Source organism: Ovis canadensis, chromosome 18, assembly GCF_042477335.2.
Source record: "Ovis canadensis isolate MfBH-ARS-UI-01 breed Bighorn chromosome 18, ARS-UI_OviCan_v2, whole genome shotgun sequence".
Classification (NCBI taxonomy): Eukaryota; Metazoa; Chordata; class Mammalia; order Artiodactyla; family Bovidae; genus Ovis; species Ovis canadensis.
Window position 1 is genome coordinate 69,796,622 of NC_091262.1, and position 21,655 is coordinate 69,818,276.

Here is a 21,655-nt window from a genome sequence, read left to right on the forward strand (position 1 = left end):
GTCCGTCTAGTCAAGGCTATGGTTTTTCCAGTGGTTATGTATGGATGCGAGAGTTGGACTGTGAAGAAAGCTGAGCACCGAAGAATTGATGCTTTTGAACTGTGGTGTTGGAGAAGACTCTTCCAAGTCCCTTGGACTGTACGGAGAGCCAACCAGTCCATCCTAAAGGAGCCCAGTCCTGGGTGTTCATTGGAAGGACTGATGCTGAGGCTGAAACTCCAATACTTTGGCCACCTCATGCGAAGAGCTGACTCATTGAAAAAGACCCTGATGCTTGGAAGGGGATGACACAGGATGGGATGGCTGGATGGCATCACCAACTCGATGGACATGAGTTTGAGTGAACTCCGGGAGTTGGTGATGGACAGGGAGGCCTGGCGTGCTGCGATTCATGGGGTCGCAAAGAGTTGGACACGACTGAGCGACTGAACTGAAGTGAACTGAAACTATGACAACATTGTTAATCGGCTATACTCTAATACAAAATAAAAAGCAAAATAAAAAAAGAGAGAAAGACCGTCTTCACCCATGTGTGCGCACGCGCACACACACACACACACACACACACACACACACACACACACACACACACACACACACACACACACACACACACACACACACACACACACACACACACACACACACACACACACACACACACACACACACACACACACACACACACACACACACACTCCTTAAGCCTCCAGGGCCTGGCCAAATTCCAGCTCTGCTAATTGCATCAGACCCACCTTTCACCCCTCCTCACCCTGTGCAATTAGCCCAGATTCTCTGCTTCCTGCTGCTCTGGGGGAGGAGGGGCCGGGGTGCAGGGTGAAGTCTGAGGCCAGCTGCTCCCTCAGTCCCACCCACAGCTCAACCCCGGAAGTGCTGGTTTCAGAAGGTGCCTGAAGCAATACAGCCCCTTCCTCTGGGGCTCCCAGTGGGTGTAAAGTCAGCTTAACATGGGGGAGCCCAAGCAGGAGACCCTGGGGAAGCAGCACTCCCAGCCTGGCCCTCCCAGTGGAGGAGGCTTCTGGCTCAGGACCGTGGAATGGCCTGGCCCACCTGCACACACGGCTAGTCTGCCCACAGCAAGCCACCCCACTCCAGGACTACAGAAAGCAGCCAATGACCATGAGAGCTTGAGCTCCACTAGCCTCACTTGCCTAATCTGTAAAATGGGGACAGCAGTTTCGTCCTCACAGTGACAGAGCTGAAAGCTCCTAGCGCAGTGCCAAGCTTATAGCCATCCAGCTATCTTCTCTCAGCCTTCTGACAGGGGCACAGGGCTGAGTCCCAAAGTTCCTGCTTGCTATCGATACGGCTCTATAGCATTTCTTCTAAAAGCAGAAGGGGAAAAAAAGAAAACCAAGTCCAACCGGCAGTTGGTCTCATGTGCTGCAAAAACAAAACCCTGCCTCTGGGAAGACGTGGGGTTGCATGGCCCGTGACCAGGTGTCCATAGCCCTGTCAGCTCCATCCCTAGCAGCAGGTCAGGAGCACATGCTTTCTGCCTGGTGTGGAGAAAGGGAATTCAGGTGGACCTGAAGCTGCTGTCCTGCAGCCCCCACGCCCCACTTCCAGCCCCAGACAGGCTGACTTGGGAGCCGCTGCCCTGGAGCCCGGGGGCCCAGCACCCTGCTGCAGGGCTCCACTCTCCCAGGCCTGAGAAAGCATTTTATCCTCTTCCTGCTGTTCCCTCCGGGCAGGGGACCTAGCAACTGCCACCCACAGCCCCCCGAGCCTCTCGGGCTTGTCCCCTCTCCCCTCTGCCCCAGCTTTGGTCCAGGCTTCCACGACCTGTCCTGACTCCCCAACTCCCTCCTGAAGCCAACCCACTCTCAATATGAGTGTCAAAAGAGTTCTCTTTTTTTAAACTTTCCTCTTTCAAAAGGCTATAAACACTCCCAAGTCTCTCTGGGATGAAGTTCAAATTCGTGAGCCTGGCATCCGCCCTTGGGAACCTCCCTACCTTTGGAGCCTCACCCATCACCACTCCCCACCGAAGCCCCAACCTCCAGCCACTCAGAGGTGACTTGCTCAGCCCTCAGGCTGCTCTGTGCCTTCCTGGTTTTGCAAGCGCTGTTGCTCCCCCAGGACACCCCCCATGCACCCCATTTTCTGCCAGACTAGCTCCGTGCCCATCCTTCAGCACTCAGGCCAAGCACCACCCCGTTCGCAAAGCTCTCCTTAGGCACTGGCCTTCCCCTGGCTGGAGCACTCCTGCCCGTTTCCTGTGACATTCGTGTCCTGTGACATCTGTGTCCTGTGACATCCATGTCCTGTGCATGGGTGTTCCAGCGGCTGGTTTGCCTGGCTTGTCTCCCACCCCGCTAGACACGAGCCTCTCAGGCATGGAGATCGGCCTTAAGAAGGAAGAGGAGGAGCAGACACAAGAACCGGGGGACTCCTGGAGGGGAACACCCACCTCTCTGGGCCACCAGCGTTTCCATGTCCCATGTTTCATCACCCGATACCAGAAAGAACAGGGGACAGGAAGGGAGAGGAAGGAAAGAGGAAAGGAGGAGCCCCCGCAGACCACCGCCCTCCCCCGCAGACCACCGCCCTCCCCCGCCTCACTTCCCAACATGGTTTGGAAGTGTCTCCCTTAAACTTTAGACTGAGAGCAAACATTCACAGGGAAGTCAGTCATCTCCTGGGTCGAGCCCATGGCAGACAAAGGCTCTCAGCTCCGAAAGGGGGCTGGGGTGCTGGGACCCCTCTGATGAAGGCCTCCCAGGCTTGGGGCTGGACCGCCTGGCCTCACCACTGCATTTGGTCACCATGTCACAGCCCTGCTGGAGACTCCAAGCCAGCATCCAGTGACACACCAACAAGGCAGTTTGCCCAGATGTCCGGTATAAATAATCTCAGACCTCCATTCGCACGGCAGAGAAACAGAAATCTTCAGCATTCAGCAGCAACACAGAACGCAGCATTTTTCATGGGTGAAGGACACAAAGGGGCAATTCAGCAAAGAAAAACAAAAGGCCCATAAAGAAGGCAATTTTGGCAATAAGTAGCAAAAGTCCTCAAAATATTCATGCCCTCTGACCTGGGAATTCCATGCTAGGAATTTATCCTAAGGACATAAAAACAGTTGTTGAAAGATTTATGGACCAAGGCTGTTCGTGGTGGTAATATTTATAATTCTAAGACAGAAATAACTCAGTATCAATGAGAGTGGGAGAGCCACATGACGAAGTGCCATGTAGACACTAAGATGCATTTATGAAAGAACGTGGGAAAGGCTATGAGGAAATGCTCACTGCACAGCAACGGAAAAGAAAGGTTTCGTACAATCCACACCTTGAAACACACATAGGCACAGACACAAAGTTAGAAAGAATAAATATCAAAATGGTATGCCTAGGTGGTAAGATAGTGGGCAGATTTAATTTTCTTTGCATTTCCCAGTCTGCAATCAGAAAACATAATCAAAAAAATTACCTTTAATTTCCTCAAATCATAGAGATAAGCTACATCAAGAATACCCACCTTCTAATAAGAAAAAATGCAAAAGAAAAAAAAACCATCTCACAGCCTTTCTCTTTTAAGAGTGGAGAGTCTGTCATACAGAGTAAAATGAATCAGGAAGAGAAAAACAAATATCATATATTAGCGCATGTATGTGGAATCTAGAAACACGGTATAGATGAGCCTATTTGCAGGGCAGGAATAGAGATGCAGATGTAGGGAACAGACCTGTGGGTAAGGGCAGGAAAGGGAGGGCGTGACGCACGGACATATACACGCTAGGGCTTCCCTGGGGCTCGGCAGGAAAGAATCTGCCTGCAACGCAGAAGACCCAGGCTGGATCCCTGGGTCGGGACAATCCCCTGGAGGAGGAAACGGCAACCCACTCCAGTATTCTTGCCTGGGAAATCCCATGGATAGAGGAGACTGTTCATGGGGTCACAGAGTTGGACCATGTGTAAGATAGATAGCTAGTGGGAAACTGCTGTATAGCAGAGGGCTCAGCTTGGTGCTCTGTGATGACCTCTGTGATGAGTGGCGAGAGGGAAGTGGGTGGGAGGGAGGTTCAAGAGGAAGGGGATATAGGTATACTTGTAGCTGATTCACTTTTGTACAGGAGAAACTAACACAACATTCTGAAGCATTGAGAGTGAAAAAGCTGGCTTAAAACTCAACATTCAAAAAACTAAGATCATGGCATCTGGTCCCATCACTTCATGGCAAATAGATGGGGAAACAACAGAAACAGTGACAGACTTTTTCTTGAGCTCCAAAATCACGGAAGATGGTGATTGCAGCCATGAAATTAAAAGACGCTTGCTCCTTGGAAGAAAAGCTATGACCAACCTAGACAGCTTATTAAAAAGCAGAGACATTACTTTGCCAACAAAGGTCCATATAGTCAAAACTAAGGTTTTTCCAATAGTCATGTATGGATGTGAGCATTGGACCATAAAGAAGGCTGACCACCGAGGAATTGATGCTTTTGAACTGTGGTGTTGGAAAAGACTCTTGAGAGTCCCTTGGACTGCAAGGAGATCCAACCAGTCCATCCTAAAGGAAATCAGTCCTGAATATTCACTGGAAGGACTGATGCTGAAGCTCAAGCTCCAATACTTCGGTCACCTGATGCGAAGAGATGACTCATCGGAAAAGACCTTGATGCTGGGAAAGACTGAGAGCAAGAGGAAAAGGGGTGGCAGAGGATGGGATGTCTCGATGGCATTACCGACTCCAGGGACATGAGTTTGAGCAAGCTCAGCAGATGGTGAAGGACAGGGAAGCCTGGTGTGCTGCCGTCCATGGGGTCACAAAGAGCCAGACACAACTGAGTGACTGAACAACAACAAATACTCCAATAATAAAATAGAGCGGAGAAAGCAATTTCTCCCTTGCAAATTCAATACACTATTATTCATAAAGCAGATTCCCCTGGTACCTGTAGACAGGGCGTGAGCAGAGTTAAGTTCCCTTGAACACTGTCTCTATCCACCAAAGCACATCACATCTACCTAAAGAGACTTCACTTTATCTAAAAAGCCTCCAGACCACATGAGTTAGAGTTCACTTTGTTCCCACCAACAGTGTCAAATATACATTTCCTTCTATTTTTACTTTTGATGAAAGTCTTTCATGTTTTCAAACTGTGCACATTTCTAAAGATAATTCTAGCAGTCAGCCCATGCTTATCTACTACAAATACCACAGAAAACCAACAGATCCCCGAAGTAAGGTGGAGTGGGCAAGAGGTACAGGCAGTAATATGGAGGTTTAATCTGAATATGTGACACAAAATCCTATGCACACACACAGAGAAATTAACCACAGGAATTACCTCCAGGGAGGCAGGTAAGAGATAACTGGATGAAGTAAGAGAAACATCGGGGACTTCAGTCAGAAAAAACCTCTTAGAAGAAAGGTCTGAGGCAAATATGAAAAATATTCACATATGTTCATATTTATTTTGAGCAGATACACAGGTGTTCCTTAAAACCATTTGTACTGTTTCATTTTTAATCTTTTCAAAGCAATGAAGGAAAAAAGAGATTACAGAAGATATCACAACCCTGGACTGTTGCTTCTGTGACAAAGGCCAATATTGTGGGTCGGTTCTGGCCTTCCAGCCACGTGACAGACCAGAAGTCAGAAGAGCCAAGTTCCAAGAACTCACAATAAGAACTTCCTCGAGGTGATCTGAAACTCTAAAATCTCTGGCCCCCATGCAACTGTGGAATCTCAGAACCATAAGGGCCCACCCTCTTCTGGACAGATGAACGCTCACAGCAGGAAAGCCTTAACGTCCCAGTGCTCGGCCAGCGAGGGGAGGTGCTCGGAGCAGCTCGGCCAGTTCCCCATTTCGGAGTCAGCCCTGCGGGTGGGTCCCCACGTTCACCCGAGGGTGTGCATTTCAGGATCGACAGCCACATGGGACACAACAGTGAAGTCGTACATCGTTCATCTCCACCAGCACTCGCTGAACTCGTCCGCGCCGCGCTGTGGAGTACTTCCCACTTGCAGAAAGCCAAAGAAACCTCAGAAATTTCACGTGACAATTAGGCCCCGGGTGTCGTGAGAAGGCGCTGGCTCACAGGTGTCCAGGGCACAGGAGGGCCGTGGATACCACGCACAACCCCCAGAGGATAAACACGCATCAGCCATCTGCCGCACCAGGGATTTCTGCATCTGCTACTGGCTGTGTTTTCCTACAGGTTCTGTGATCAAACGAACGTGCACTCGACATCCACACTCAAGGCTCTGGATGTGACAAACGAACCATCCTATACATCCAAATTTCAACCTAAAAGGACTCAGACGAAAGAGTTTGGCTGTTGAGTGTATCAAACAAGCCTCATGTGATGCTCTGAAGAAGGAAATGGCAACCCACTCCAGTATTCTTGCCTGGAAAATCCCATGGACAGAGAAGCCTGGCGGGCAATAGTCCATGGGGCGGCAAAGAGTCGGACACGACTTAACAACTAAACAATAAAACAACACACGAGGCTGGGCTCAATGCCGACCAGCCCAGGGGCTCGAGGCAGCGTACGCATCTGATCCAGGCCCGCCTTCCTTCCAGGTCTCTCTGCAGCTGAACCATTTGCGGATGCTCATCCTGATCTGCCTCTCCTTCTCTAAAATTCAGAGACTGACCCAGGTGCTGTCCCCAAGGGCTTGTCCAACTCTGGCTTGCTAGCAACCCCCTCAATGACACCCGTTCCCCCTGGTCATCTTCTCATCACTGCAGCCTCTCCTCCACCTGTGCTGGGGCAGACGCGACGTGCCTCTGTTTTATGTGATGGACAGGAGTCACCAAGTTCTCACTGAGCTCTCTCTGCCCCTGGAGGCCTGGCTGACGGGGCCTCTCCCTGACATCCCTAGAAAGGCTCTAAACCACTAAGTTCCACGAGCATGCATCAGAATCACCTGGAGGGCTTGTTAAGCTGCAGACTGCCACATCTCCACAGAAGGTCCGGGTAAGAGGCCTGACCTGCACCTCTAACAAGTTCCCAGGTGACACGGATGCTGCTGGTCTGGGACCACACTGTGAGGACCACCTCTCTGGCCCACTGACTGCCCCTCCTGTTGGAAGGATCATAAGACTTAAAACAGCCTGGGAACTTCTGAAAAAGCAGATTCCAGGTGCCAACCCCAGAAGAGTCAGAGCAGCAGGTCAGAGGGAAGCCCCAGACACCGGAGGTCAGACTGAACCGGGCCACGCTGGTTCTCACTCACTGTCTGTCCTCTGTGCCAGAAGAAGGTCAAAGACCTTTTTGTGTCTCCGCAGGTTTTCGGGAACAAAACTTGAGTTTCCTTGTGAAAGAAGCCCATGCTATTGACGAGAGGCCCCGTCCCTCCTGATTCTCCCTGCCCCATGTGGCTCAGAAAAGAAGGGGACAATCACCGCTGGGCAAACAAGACCTGGGGCTGGATTCGGTGACCTCGCCGCGTCTACTGAAAAGCCATGGCGAGAGGAAGTCCCCGTCCCGGAAGGGGGACCTCCCACCCTCCCCAGGCACCCTGGCCAGAGTAAGAACCTCACTGGTCTCACGCCACCTCAAGCCCTCACAATCTGCAGGGCCTCTCGCAAAAGGGGACGCTGGGCAGTACTTCTTTTGCAAAATTTTCTTGAATGCCACTTGACAATAATAACCGATTATGTTTACGCTACAATTGTCAGGTGGGAGGGGGAAAAAGGCAGGATATGCAATTGTGTTTAAGGCATGACTACCATGGAATAAAACACAAAAACTATTCATGCAAAAACTGGAAGGAAGCACTAAAAATGTTAATAGTGATTGTCTCTGGGTGCTGGGGTTCTGAGCGGTTCTTTTCTTCTTGCGACTTGTTTTCTAAGGGGTTGTTTATAAAGAACACATATTACTTACATGACCAGAACTAAGCTTTATTTTACAATAACTTGGAAGGAAAAAACAGCAGAACACTGCCCACACCTCAGCTGTGTCAGTGCAAAAGGGCAGGGTCCTGCCAGCTTCCTCCAAGTGCGCGGGGCTGTCCGAGGGGCAGGGACGGCTCACAGCCTTCAGCAAGCGCTTTCAGCAAACACTGCTCCGGGCTGGGGTTGAGGCTGTCCACGCACACCAGCCCTGCCCTCAAAGAGCTAAGAGCTCAGAGACAGAACAAGGATGCAGGGTTCTTCTTTTCTACCTGTAAGTCCTTTGGGGCCCTGAGAACGGACTAGCGATCATCTCCTTAACAGAGACTGCTGCCCATCTTCTAGAACTCGGCTGAGTGACCCCAAGAGCAGCGAACTGCCTCCAAGTACTGGAGAGGGTCTCAAGCCCTTTGGCCAACCCACACTGGACTGTCAGAGCTGGCGGGCACCCCCGGCATGTGTGCTCCTGGGCCGGCAAGCCTGGAGAGCAGCACCTGCCAGGCCAAGCAGCCTGCAGTAAGTGCCCGAGCGCCGCAAGCTACACACAGACCCAGAAATCTCACCTCCATCCCAACCCTTCACCACGGCCATCAGGGAGGGCTACCACCTTCCAGCCACACCTGGGGCTGGAGACACACCTGTCCAGAGCTGGGGATCTCATCTCCAACTGTTACGACCATCCACTTCCCCTGGCACTTGCACACATCATCGAAAGCACAGGGTGAGTGCTAGGTCACTGCAGTCGTGTCCGACTCTGTGCGACCCTATGGACTGTAGCTCACCAGGCTCCTCTGTCCATGGGATTCTCCAGGCAAGAGTACTGGAGTGGGTTGCCATGCCCTTCTCCAGGGGATCTTCCCGACCCAGGGATCGAACCCACATCTTTTACATCTACTGCCCAACAGCCAGTATGGCCACCAGACCGCCTGCTCCAAGCCCAGGCCCAAGTTCATGGGCAGCAGCAGGTTCCGCAGAATGTGGCTGTCATGTGGGAAGCACTAGCTGAGACCCACTTGCTGACAGCATGCCTGGCCCTGGGCATGGCTCTCCTAGAGAGGAAACAAACCTCTGCCAGCCCCTAGATCCAGCTCGCGCAGGGCTTCCCCCAGCCCTTCCTCAGCACAACTAGCATCTGTTACTAAAAGCATGGACCTGCTGCTCAGCCGCCCGAAGGCTGCTCAGAGTGCCCACGGTGCTGGGCTTCCAACAGACCCTGGAATGAGCACAGGGGGCTGGCTGAATTAGCCATAAAGCAAAGGCATCCAGCACTCCAACCCCAGAGGGAGGAAAATGGAAACTATCATCTCAGAAAACCCATGACATGTCCACTCCCTCCTTCACCCATCTCTCCTCAAACAGCAGCACCTACAGCCCTCTGCAGGAAGCGGACAAGCACACGGCCAGACGCCACGGCGCAAACTCCATCCGGCCGCCTGTCCAGCGACCTCAGTGACCTCAGAACCCCCACGGCTGCACGAGGGCAGAGAGGGAAGCCACAGCTGGCCAGAGGGCTTCCTCATGGCGACAGGGACCACATGGCTCTGAAGATGCTCCCAAGCCCCAGAACAGAGATGAAGTTACAGCCCAGGAAACTGAGGGCTAAGAGAGGTCTCGGAGGCAGAGGGCTCCGTGAAACCCCAGCACGAATCCGGAAGGGACGGGCTCTTGAGCAGTGATTCTCAAACTGTGCCCCCTGGGGTTCTGGGAAGCCCCCCAGAGATGCCCTGGAGGGCGAGGGGGTGCTGAGTGAGGGCATTCAAGCCCCCAAGTCACTCAGAGTTGCCAGGGCTTCCCCTGGGGGATCAAGAAAATTCACATGGGGCTAAAAAAGTTTCATGGCTAAGTCTGACAAGCCCGGGCTCTGAAGTGTACACTTTAAATCTTCCCATCAATGTCTCCATATAAAGATCATGAACATCAAAGATCCTTGCCCAACTGGCCCAAGGCTGGGATGGGGGTTTCACAGCCCTTTCCCCTTCGGGCCCTCTTGCCTGACCCACCCACCGGCAAGCTGAGATATGGGGAGCATTTCCATATCTCAGAATGTTAGGCAGACACCCCAGCCCTGAACCCTGGTGCTCCTGTGCGCCAGCTCAGGGCTGGTTGATTTCATATTTGGCCCGAACACAACCCCTCTGTGGTCCCTTCTCTCCCTCAACCCCTTGAATCGCTCCTGTACAGACTCGCCGAGCTGTGGGTGATAACCGTGCAGGGTGCCCCTCCCAGAGCCCTCACCAGCCAGGCCCCCTGCGACTGTGAGCTGGGGCTGCAGACCAAGGCTCGTCTCCGGGGCCCTCCCAGCACCAGGCACGCTGCGGTGCATACGGCTCAAAGGACGTTCCCTGGGCAGAGTAAAGCGATCCCACCTCTGACCCTTCTCACAATGCCAGAGGAAAGATGCGTGTGCAAACACGCCAAGTGTCAACAGGCAGCTAGCTGCCTGGCCACCACTTCCTCTCGGCTTCCTGTGGGGAAACCGTTCAAATGAAGGTATTGCCGACGCACAGCAGGACTCTGGAGGGGTGAGAGGGGGGAGGACCGCCTTACCTGGTAGTAGGTCTTGATGTTTCTCACCAAGATGGTCAGGTTCTGAATGCGAAGGTTCACATCGTTGTTGACGTGCTTGTTGATGCGCTGGTTTGTCGGCCTGGGATCTCTAGTGCGGGGCAGGGTGGGGGGTAAAAAACAATGAGAATGGAAATTGCACCTCCCAGCCCCTGCCACACCCCGTCCTACCTCTGAGTGCTGAGTCCTCGCCAAGCCTAGGTCACTATGCAGCTGTGGCTCAGGTTGAATCCTAAGTCTGCTACCGCCAAGTCGTGGAACCCTCAGGGGAGATGCATCACTTTCTCTTCTCCCTCCCCAAGCACCAAGCCCAGCACCTGCCCTTAATCAATATTATTGTTGTCCCCACTGCTGGTGGCGGCCATAAACGACCAAGTGTCAATGCAGACCCCAAAGTGACCCTGTATAAAAGCCAGCTTCTGTTGCTCAGTCTCCAAGTCGTGTCCGACTCTTTTGAGACTGTATAGCCTGGCAGGCCCCTCTGATCATGGGATTTCCCAGGCAAGAATACTGGAGCAGGTTGCCATTTCCTTCTCTAGGGGATCTTCCCAACCCAGGGATTGAACTCGTGTCTCCCAGCACTGGCAGGTGGATTTCTTTTTTTTTTTTTTTTTTACCACTGAGCCACCAATAACCTACCCCAAAATATATTTCAAGATTAAAGAGAACAGGACTTCCCTGGTGGTACAGTGGATAGGAGTCTGCCTGTCAATGCAGGGGACACGGGTTCGATCCCCGTTCCGGGAAGATTCCACATGCCGCGGGCAACTAAAGCACCTGTGCCCCAACTCCTGAAGCCCGTGCACCTAGAGCCCCGTGCTCTGCAGCAAAAGTCAACATGTGAGAAGCCTGTGCACCCCAATGGAGGGCACCCCCTGCTCACTGCAACCAGAGAAAGGCCTCGTGCAGCAACAGAGACCCAGTGCAACCAGAAATAAACAAATATTGTTAAAAAATCGAGAGAGCTAACTTATTAAATAAATGATAAAAAAAGGATTAAAAGCTAAAAGCCAAACAAAGCAAACTATGTGAAATATCAAGAAAGGGGGGAAAATGGTACATTTTCTGACTTCATAAAAGTCAGTAAAATCATCAATGTTCCACTTCACATGGGTCTCCTGTGTGTGTCACCGAGTGTTCATGCCTGTGATGGCTCAAAAAACCGCCACTGTGAGTCTGTGACACTATGTCGTGTATGCCACACCCTACGAGAAATGCTAAGAGACACAGATAATTGATGTGGGAAATCCCCAAAGTGTCATTTATTTTCCAAATTCAGGCAAAAGGCAGGTCTGGTTGTGATGAAATTAAAAATCTGAATCAAGTGATTTATAATATCACTCATCTACATACAGGACATTTCTCGAAAATTCTCAGCGTTAACGATGTTTCCTATTTGGAGAACAGACTTGACAAGAATGGGTTTTCGCTCCCCCGCCCTCCACGTACCACACACTGCTTTCTTTTCCTAACAAAGTCCTCCTGCCCATTCGACTGTCCCAAGACACCATGAAGGATGTCTCATTCAAATAAGGGCTGTGTTCATGGTTTCATCTGTCATCCAAGCCCTGTGATGAGGGTGCTGAGCCTCCTGGGGGCTGGTGTGATGGAAGAGAAACAGGTCTCTTCCTCCTTTCTTGGTACCCACGCCCCTCGATGATGATAGTGTGAGCACAGGAAGGGGAATTTGGGGGAGTAAAGCAAATCAATCTCAGTGCCATTTGGCTCTTTCAAAGCCAATAATTTATACAAGATTAACCAATAGAAAAAAAATCTACAAACCGAAATTATTTCAAATATCACTGCAGGCATAATTTCTTAATAACACAAGCTGTTTAAAATTCAACCATTAAGTAAATATTTGATATAAACACTATGAGTCCCGACACTGTATTGCGTGTGTGCAAACCCCTTTATGAATCACGCAGCCATAATCAGCCATGGATTTGATTCAATCATCCTGCCTCCCCTAAAACAGTCATATGAGCACGTTGGGGCAACCAGAAGACCTCTTTGCAACTGTCCCAACTTTTTTCCTGGGACAACGTTTCTTACTGTCCCCACACAGTACAGAGTCCTGCCAAGCCATTTACATCTCTTCTGGAGCCATTCATTACTGAGAAAATAAAGGTTAACAGTTGCGTGGAAATTAATTTTAGCCACAGAGGAGGCATTCAGAATTTAAACTACAAAGGCATTTTAGCTACAGAAGTGTACCTAGCATGACAAAATAATTGATCTTAAGGGTGCAATTCTCCTCTTTTTACTATAGAGACCCGAAGAGATGAGAGGCAATTTCATAAAGTGAGGAATGTGCTTCTTAAAACAGGAGACCTTAGGGCTTCCCCGGTGGCTCAGCGGTAAAGAACCCGCCTGTCACTGCAGGAGGCACAGGTTTGAACCCTAGGGAAGATCCCACACGCTGCAGGGCAATTAAAACCAAGCGCCACAACTACTGAGCCTGTGCCTTGGGGCCCAGGAGCTGAAACAAGAGAAGCTACTACAATGAGAAGCCTAACCATCACAACTAAGACCCAGCACCATTAATAAATACATATTTTTAAAAAACAGAACTGAGAGAAGATGCAGGTCCCAGTTTCCATTAAGTCAGACCACCTGAAGAGTACCAGGAGCCAGAGGACCTTAGCAAACACGCAGATGTTCACTGCACGGACAAGGGCGAAACACACACCCAAGGTCTGGGCCTGGAAAGCCATCAGGTGACGGGGGAGCCTCTGACCATCTCCACTCTTGTTAACCTCCAGTTCTAGGAAGCAACAGCTAACGGAAACAACATTCCAAAAGCGCTCACGCTTAGTACATGAATAATTAGACTAATTATCATGATCATTATATTAGCACTCCTTCCTGTAACTATGGCTCTCAAGGTAAAGAGAGATTAAGGAAATAAATCTAACAGCAGTCAACTCTGGTTAAGAAAGGCCTATCCCCACTTGGCCCAGCACTGCATAACCCTCTCCCGTCCTGGAGCAGGAAATGGGTCAGAAGCCACGGACTCTGGTCTGGAAACAGGGCCCAGGATGGGCCAAAGTTCTCTAGCCCCCGTTAGGCTCATCTGCCAGGTGATCACAGGGCCCTTCCAGCCCTAAAACCCTACTGTTCTAGGAAGGCCAGGGCTGTACTGGCCAACGTGGTTCTTGATCCCAGCAAGATCACAGAACTACTGCAAGACTGTCTCCCTGAAAGCCATCAAAAGCAACAAGGATCTTCTTTACATGACAGTCCTAGAACAGAAAAGGCTGCCAGTCCCCGCCGGGACGTGTGGGGCGCAGAGGACAGGAGAGAGACACGGCGGCAAGGAAGTGTCTAGGAGCTCGTCCAAACTCGGAGACAAACAAGGCCAAAGTGCGGGGCCCTGCGGGCTTTCTTCTCGTTAAAAAAGAAAAAATCACTCTCCCTAAAATTTCAAAGAGACCTATAATTTAGACTTATAGTAACCTTGCCTCCCTCCTTTGAGAAAAGGTCAGCCCTGAACTTTTCATCATATTCCAATGACTCCTAAATTTAAAAGTGAATCCAGGGGAAAAAAAAAAAAAAACTGAACCAAGAAACCATGTTTGGGGACTTCCCTGGCAGTCCAGCGGTTAGGACTCCATGCTTCCAATGCAGGGTGCACAGGTTCAGTCCCTGGTCGGGGAACCAGGATCCCACATGCCACGTGGTGTGGCCAAAATATGTTAAAAATAAAGAAGAAATTATGTTTGAGACAGATGATAGAGATACTGATAATCTATCATAGATTAAAAAAAAAGGTTGAGCCCAACTTTGTATAAAAATACATTAGGAAGATATAGGTATATACCACAGACGACATCTGGGAGACACCAGAATATTAATACTACTACCTTGACATGGCCAGAGAAGGCAATGGCACCCCACTCCAGTACTCTTGCCTGGAGAATCCCATGGACGGAGGAGCCTGGTAAGCTACAGTCCATGGGGTCGCTAAGAGTCGGACATGACTGAGCGACTTCACTTTCACTTTTCCCTGTCGTGCATTGGAGAAGGAAATGGCAACCCACTCCAGTATTCTTGCCTGGAGAATCCCAGAGACGGGGGAGCCTGGTGGGCTGCTGTCTATGGGGCCGTACAGAGTCGGACACGACTGACGCGACTTAGCAGCAGCAACCTTGACATGGTAAAATTATAGGCAATGTTTGCTTTGCTCATCTATATGTTCCTCCTGGAGGAGGAAATGGCAATCCACTCCAGTAGTCCCATAGACAGAGGAGGCTGGTGGGCTATGGCCCATGAGGTTGCAAAGAGGCAGACGTGACTGAGCATGCACACGCATCTATATGTTCCTACCTTCCTCCTACAAACATTAATTTTTTCATTTAACTTTTACAGAATCAAGGCCCCATGAAGAGTGTCACATGCTGCAGCCATGAAAGAATATCACTGAAGTTCATGAGTAAAAACTCTTTTTGCCCCAAGACTTTAGCACCAACACAAACTCATTCAACTAACAAGTATCTGCCGCTTTATCCTCAGCTTTAATATCTGCAAAATGGGACCCTAACTCCTCTTCTGGCATTCTAAGGAAAAAACTTATCCTTCAAGTGCTTTTTATCTTTCTTTTCTCCTGAGAAAAGCACTTTTTAAAAGATTTATTTATTTTTAATTGGAGGATAATTGCTTTACAATGTTGTGTTGGTTTCTGCCATACAGCAACATGAATCAGCCGTAGGTATGCATATATCCCCTCCCTCATGAACCTCCCTCCCACCTCCCATCCTACCCCCTCCCTCTAGGTTGTCCCAGAGCACCAAGCTGAGCTCCCTGTGCGGTACAGCAAATTCCCACTGGCTATCTGTTTCACATATGGTAATGTATGTGTGGCAATGCTACACTCTCAGTTCGCCCCAACCTTTCCTTTGCTTACATAAGGTAATGTGTATTTTCAATGCTGCTCTCTCAATTCATCGCACTCTCTCCTCCCCGCCCCACCCGGCTCCCGCTGTGTCCCACGAGTCCGTTATCTATGTCTGTGTCTCTATTGCTGCCCCACATAGAGGGTCATCAGAACCATTTTTCTAGATTCCATATATATGCATTAATATACAATACTCCAAATGCTTTTTAGAAGCTTAGGAAACTCTTCCATTGGCCTGCGGATATTTCCAACTTCTGAATAATGAATATATTATTCGTAATTCTGCAGCTAGCACAAGGGGTTAGAAAGGAGTCTGAACAAAGCAAATAGTATTGGATTTAACGTAGGCCTTGCCTAGCTACAAGCTTTCAGTTCCAGTTTCCAACTGCATTCAACAGCCACTGCGTCAATGCAGGTGTCCACCTTCATGTGGACAGATGCACACCAGCATACGCATGTGTCCACACACACAAAGCCAGCTTCAGGCCTAACAATAAAGATGACTGACATGATTCACATTTGTTGGGCATTTCCTATACATGCATAATCATATTTAATCTTCCCTAAATCTATAAAATACCATCCCGCTTATTACAGATCAGGAAATTGAGGCTTAGACAGTTTAAGTAATTTGCCCAACGTAACAGAACCAGTATAGCAGAGGGAAGATTTGAATTTGTCTGCCTGATGCTAGAGTCAGAGCTCTCTTTTTCTGAGTATTTTCTTTCGGGCTTCCTTGATAGCTCAGTTGGTAAAGAACCTGCCTGCAATGCAGGAGACCCCAGTTTGATTCCTGGATCGGGAAGATCCCCTGGATAAGGGATAGTCTACCCACTCCAGTATTCTTGGGTTTCCCTTGTGACTCAGCTGATAAAGAATCTGCCTCCAATGTGGGAGACCTGGGTTCAATCCCTGGGTTGGGAAGATCCCCTGGAGAAGAGAAAGGGTACCCACTCCAGTATTCTGGCCTGGAGAATTCCATGGACTGTATGGTCCATGGGGTCGTAAAGAGTCAGACAGGACTGAGCGACTTTCACTTTAAAGTCTTCATTGAGTTTGTTACAGTATTGCATCTGGTTTATATTTTGGCTTTTTGGCTGTAAGACATGTGGGATCTCAGCTCCCTGACCAAGAACTGAACCTGCACTCCCTGCATTAGAAGGCAAAGTCTCAACCACTGGACCACCAGGGAAGTCCCTGGAGTTAGAGCTCTTAATTTTCCTATGAGACTGTGAAAAGCATGTCCCAAGTGAATTAGACATCTTGTTTCCCCCTTGGGGACCAGTAGGTACCCAGGGAAAGTGCATGCACAGAGGAGCTATTCAGCAAGTTTTCCAAGCCGCTCCATCCACACCACTCAATGCCTCACTTCATTCAGGAGTTCTCCTGGACCTGGGCCTCCCCTGAAAGCTGAGCCCACAGGGCTTTCCTGCTTTCAGGCACTGATGTCACCGAGAGGCCTGGCGGAGAGACTACCATTCCAGGCTTCTTCAGTTGCCGGAGACAATGCCCAGGTACAGTCACGTGACCCCCAGCCAGCCTCCATATGGCTCTCAAGTGTTAGGTAACACCCCTTTTGTCTGAGCTCTGGCAACACATTAGCACACATTGCTCTCTGCAATTTTCTCAGCTCCTACCAACCCGGAGAGAATTTATCAAAATAGGCGAACTGCACACAGTAGGGGCTACCAGCATGGGAGATAAGGCAGAACAGCCTTATCGCTTACCCACTAGTTAGCCTGACACTTGGCAGAAGTGAAAACAGGCTTGGCTTAACTACAGTGTTAGATGTGGGGCTAGGATGTGTGACCTCCGTCTTGTTAGGAGAGGGTTAGAACTTAAGAATTATTAAGAGACTAAGAACATAGGGGGAAAGTAGACTAAAAAAAAAAAAAACAACTTTCAAGCAGTGACGCAAATCCTTTCTGGATTAAGAAGGGAGACATAACTACGTAACTGACACCAACACTTACCAAGTGGCAGGCACTGTGTTAACTGCTAATACATCACTCATTTCATCCTCACAACCATCTCTTAAGGGAGGTACTTTCCTGCCCATTTTACAGATGAGGAAACTGACACGGTAGTGATGTGCCCAGCCGCACAGGGCTTGCATGAGACGTAGGGTTTGAACAAGCAGGTTACACAGGCTTTTGACACTGGGCTAAAACTTTCTTTTTAAATTGAGGTCCTTTTTACCTAGGGTGAAACGCATGTATCTTAAGTTATAGCTTGATGAGTTTTGAAAACTGAAATATACCCCAGTCAATACATGGACCATTTCTACCACCCTTAGAAGTTCCCCTGTGGACCTCCCGGGTGGTCCAGTGGCTAAGACTCCATGCTCCCAACGCAGGGGGCTCGGGTTCGACCCTGGGGTCAGGGAACTAGATCTCACATGCCACAACCAAGACCTGGACAAGCCAGCCAAATAAATAAATAAATATTAAAGAAAAGAAGTTCCCTTGTGCCCCCTTTCCGATCAACCCCTACCTACTTCCAAGAGCAGACAATGCTGATTTGTCGCCTGGAGCAGGGTTATTTTGATCACCCACTAAGTAAACTGCATACAAGTGGCACCTCTCCCTCCTTATGTCCTTCTAGAAAGCCACCCAGCTTCCCCACTGCTCTCTTTCTTGGTGCCTAACTCTGGCCAGAGGACCCAGAACCATTGCTTGAGGCCTGAGAAGCTGCAAACATACCAGTTCTCACTTGCAGGACCATTACCATGGCACATCACAGGGGAGAAAGGAACACAGAAAATTGTCAAGGGGAAGGGAGAAGCCCTTCAAACTGCATTTAGCTTCGGGGCCAAGTGTGAACAAGTGATGAGCTGGCATTTCTCAAAGGAATGGTCCAACAGGCTTTCCTGATTTACAAGCAAGTGGTAAACGCTTCAGGAATTCCAAAGGTCAGGGAAGAAAGAGAAACAGTCCCAGGGCTTTTGTTCTCCACCTCGCCTGGGTGTAAAACCCTGATGAAAAAGCCGGGGATACTGCTGGTTTTTTTAATTAAACAGGACAGGTTGAAATTTCACTGGTTGTTGCACCAATTGGAATCCAGCAATTTTGGGGGGTCTAGCAGGATGAGGAGGGGAAATAGATGCCAGAACTTGAATATGCCATGAGACAACCCCAGGAAAACTCCTTCTTGTGAACCAAGAAGTACTGCCAAGCTGACAAGAGAGTCGTCATTTTAGAATCTAATCAAACTCAAAACAGGTAACATTGGTAGCGTCTTAAAAAACATTAAGACTGAGATGTCTCTGCCACAGCATGACATCAAGTAACTTATTATGCCACAGGAGCAATGACCTCAGGAAATTGTTTAAAATAGATCTTTGTAGGTAGATCTATTTAAACCTCTTTCGGAATATACCAAAGCTGACTGCTCCTCCTCCCACAGGGGGCCACAAATGCAGCTGATTCTCATCAGCTAATAAGTTCCTGGCTCAAGATGACAACTTGCTTAGTTGCAGGTGAGTAGGTGAGCACAGGGGCCTGATCCACAGAGAACATTTGCTCCAAGTGCCTGTGAATCATACAGACACTCAGTTCCGATACGTTCCCTGCACTTTCTGAGTTAAAAACAGAACGCAGTGGCAGGAGGCAACACCTACTTGTGGCAGGCTGTCAATCAGACAGGCGCGGCAGAATGCAGCAACAGGAAAGGATGCGGTCAAACATGCTAGCAGGTGTAACCTCCACCAAAACTCCGTTTAAACCCATGCCTCAAGACAAACAGCACCAAAGCATCCTGGCTCCCCAGGCCCCTCCCAACACAGTGACTTTTCAATCCAGTTTATAAGAAGGAACCTTAACCAATTGCACTTGCTCTGGGGCAACTGGAAACACAAGATGAAAGAGAGGCAGAAACACAGGCATCCTGACCTCGAATGAAACTTTATAGTCACTCGCGGATGCTCTGGTCCCACCCGACACTTCCTGTAACCAGACACTCTCCGTTACAGCTCCTTGCCCCCCAAAAGAAAGGTTTGTTTTTCTTTTTTTTCCTTGTCATTGTCAAACAACACTTAAGTCCCTGAGTTCCAAGTCAATTGCAACATGTGGATGACAGTCACTCAATTTCAAATTCCTTTCACCAAACATCTGACCAAACCACTGTCCTGGAGTTCTTCACACCCAACAAACCAGGAAAAGACACCATTAATACCGAAATACCAGTGGGCCCACATGCAGAGAACACTGCAACTTCACATTCCATTTCTACAACCGTAAATTCGACTTTCCGAGGCATCATTCCTTCCTTGCTCCCGGAAGGTAACTCACATTTGCAACATGATTTGGTTCAGAAAGATGCCATCCGCTAAATCCATGTACATGGTCAGGTTGTCCTGGTTGCCGCTTCCGAATGGGCCAAAAGTTTTCACCTGCGGGGAGGGGAACGCGGAGAGTAAGGCAGTAAAAGTCACCCCCACGTGCTCAGTCTAAAGCTCTCCAGGCGGGCAGAGCCCCTAGGGGCAGAAGGGAGTCACCCACGGCCACCTACCCTTCCACAGCACGCTTCTCCCGGGCCTCGATCCCCCTCCCCGTGCCAGGCAACAGAAGAGAGACAGCAGAAAGAAAACTTCCTAGCCACTTTTTTGCGGCGTCTCAGAGCGGAAAGAAAATAAAATAAAGGGTACTTTTCAACAAATTTCTCACGTCTCAGATCTATTGGAAATCACAGCGCCCACCCTAGCCTGTACACGTTCTTACTGGAAACCCCCTAATCTCCACTGCTCTCCACCCGCTGGCCTCAGGGGTTCAGAAACTACATGAGGATATCTTAGGGGAGTGGGTCCTTTTTCCAAGCGGTCAAGCCATGCGCCCAGGGTGACCACTAGGACCCTGTCGCTCCAGGGCCGCCGGCCCAACGCCCTGGCGGGAACAGGTGTACCCGCTCAGCACCCCCGCCCGGCCGAGAGCGAGGCGGGGTCCTGCACCCGGCGCGCCGTCTCCAGAGTTGGAAATAACCCCAGACCCCGGGACACTGACCCCGACCCTGGCTGGGGGTGGGGGGTGGGGGGCGGAGGGCACTTGATGAGTCCTCTGGGTCTAGGGGCTAGCCGGGGCCCCGGCTGGGTCGGGTTTAACTGCGATCGCCAGCGGGCGGGAGAGGAGCCGGTGCCCCAACAATGGGGCGGGGAGCCAGGCACACTCACCCAGGTCACCAGCGGGCTCTGCAGGAAGAGCTCCATGAGCTCCGAGACCGTCACGTCCATGCTGAGGCTGCGCCCGCCGGCTCCGCGCCCCGCGTCCCCGTCCCCCGCGCCCAGGCACAAAGCGGCTCTGGCAGCGACCGGCGGGCGCGGGGCTGCGGCGGCTCGCGCCCGGGAGACAAAGGCGGGGCGCGAGCCCACGTTCCGCGGCTTCGGCGGCCCCGCGCCCCGCCCGGGGCTGGGGGAAGGGGAGGGCCCGCCGCTCGGGGAGGAACAATGCGGGCGGCGGCCCCGCCCCTTGGCGGCCCTGGGCGATCGGCGCGCCGCCTCGCGGTGCTGGAGCAGGGAGTCCCGGCGCGGGCGCGGCGGCGCGGGGGCGCCGGGAGGGGGCAGCGGCCCGCACGTGTGCAGGGGGAGGGGGCGTCCCGGCCGCCCGCACGTGGGGCTGCCGCCGCGCGCAGATGCAGAGAGCGCTGCCTCGGCGGGCTTGGGGCCCCAACACGTGGCTCCTCGCTGCGCGCGTGCGTCGGCCACCAGCCCGGGAGCCCGTTGCGGGCCCGAGAGCAAGAGAGCGTGGGTCCCGGCCTCTGCCTCCCCGGGTGCGCGCGTGGGAGACCGAAGGAGAGCAGAGCGCGCTGCCCACCCAGGTCAATTCGGGCACACCGCACGCTGGAGGCCCAGCGGAGCCCACCACCGCCAGGCTGCCGGCCCCCAGGCAGGTGCAGCCCATCGGCCGCGCGGAGCCTCCCAGGTGCCGCCGAGGCCCCGCTCGGCTCCGTGACGACAGGCCCAAGCCCTCCAGCCTCAGGTGCTGGGGTCGGCCTCGTGGGCAGGTGGGGCGCAGGCCCGGAAGTCAGAGGAGGAAAGTTGGTGCTGAGTTTAAGCCGTAGGAGCGCGACCTCTTGCGCCCACCTTACCACCTCCCAGGCTGCTAGACTTTTAGAAGTTCCCGCAGAAAAACTGGTGTTGTGGCCGCCCCGACCTGGACCCGGCCCAACTGGGACACCCCCTCCCTCCAACCCCAACACCACCGCCGCTTTGCCAAGAGTGAAGCCAGATTCCGGATTCCTACCTGGAGGACGTAGCGGCAGCTTGGTGGTAGGCGACAGGAAAGAGGACAAGTACCCCAGCTGGATGGAAAGCCAGCCCTGGGCCCAGA

General features: G+C 51.2%; 1 protein-coding gene across 1 annotated transcript in view; it reads right to left on the bottom strand.

The window, feature by feature from the left end:
- Window positions 1-20,733, bottom strand: part of CCDC88C (coiled-coil domain containing 88C) — a 144,804-nt gene extending 124,071 nt beyond the window's left edge. Inside the window, exons 1-3 of the mRNA XM_069559328.1 lie at window positions 20,500-20,733; window positions 19,625-19,725; window positions 10,421-10,529 (exon numbers count right to left, since the gene is read on the bottom strand). Of these exons, the coding sequence (XP_069415429.1) occupies window positions 10,421-10,529; window positions 19,625-19,725; window positions 20,500-20,559 (270 nt within the window). The 5' untranslated portion in view covers window positions 20,560-20,733. The remainder of the gene's footprint in view (window positions 1-10,420; window positions 10,530-19,624; window positions 19,726-20,499) is intronic.
- Window positions 20,734-21,655: the final 922 nt, after the last annotated feature.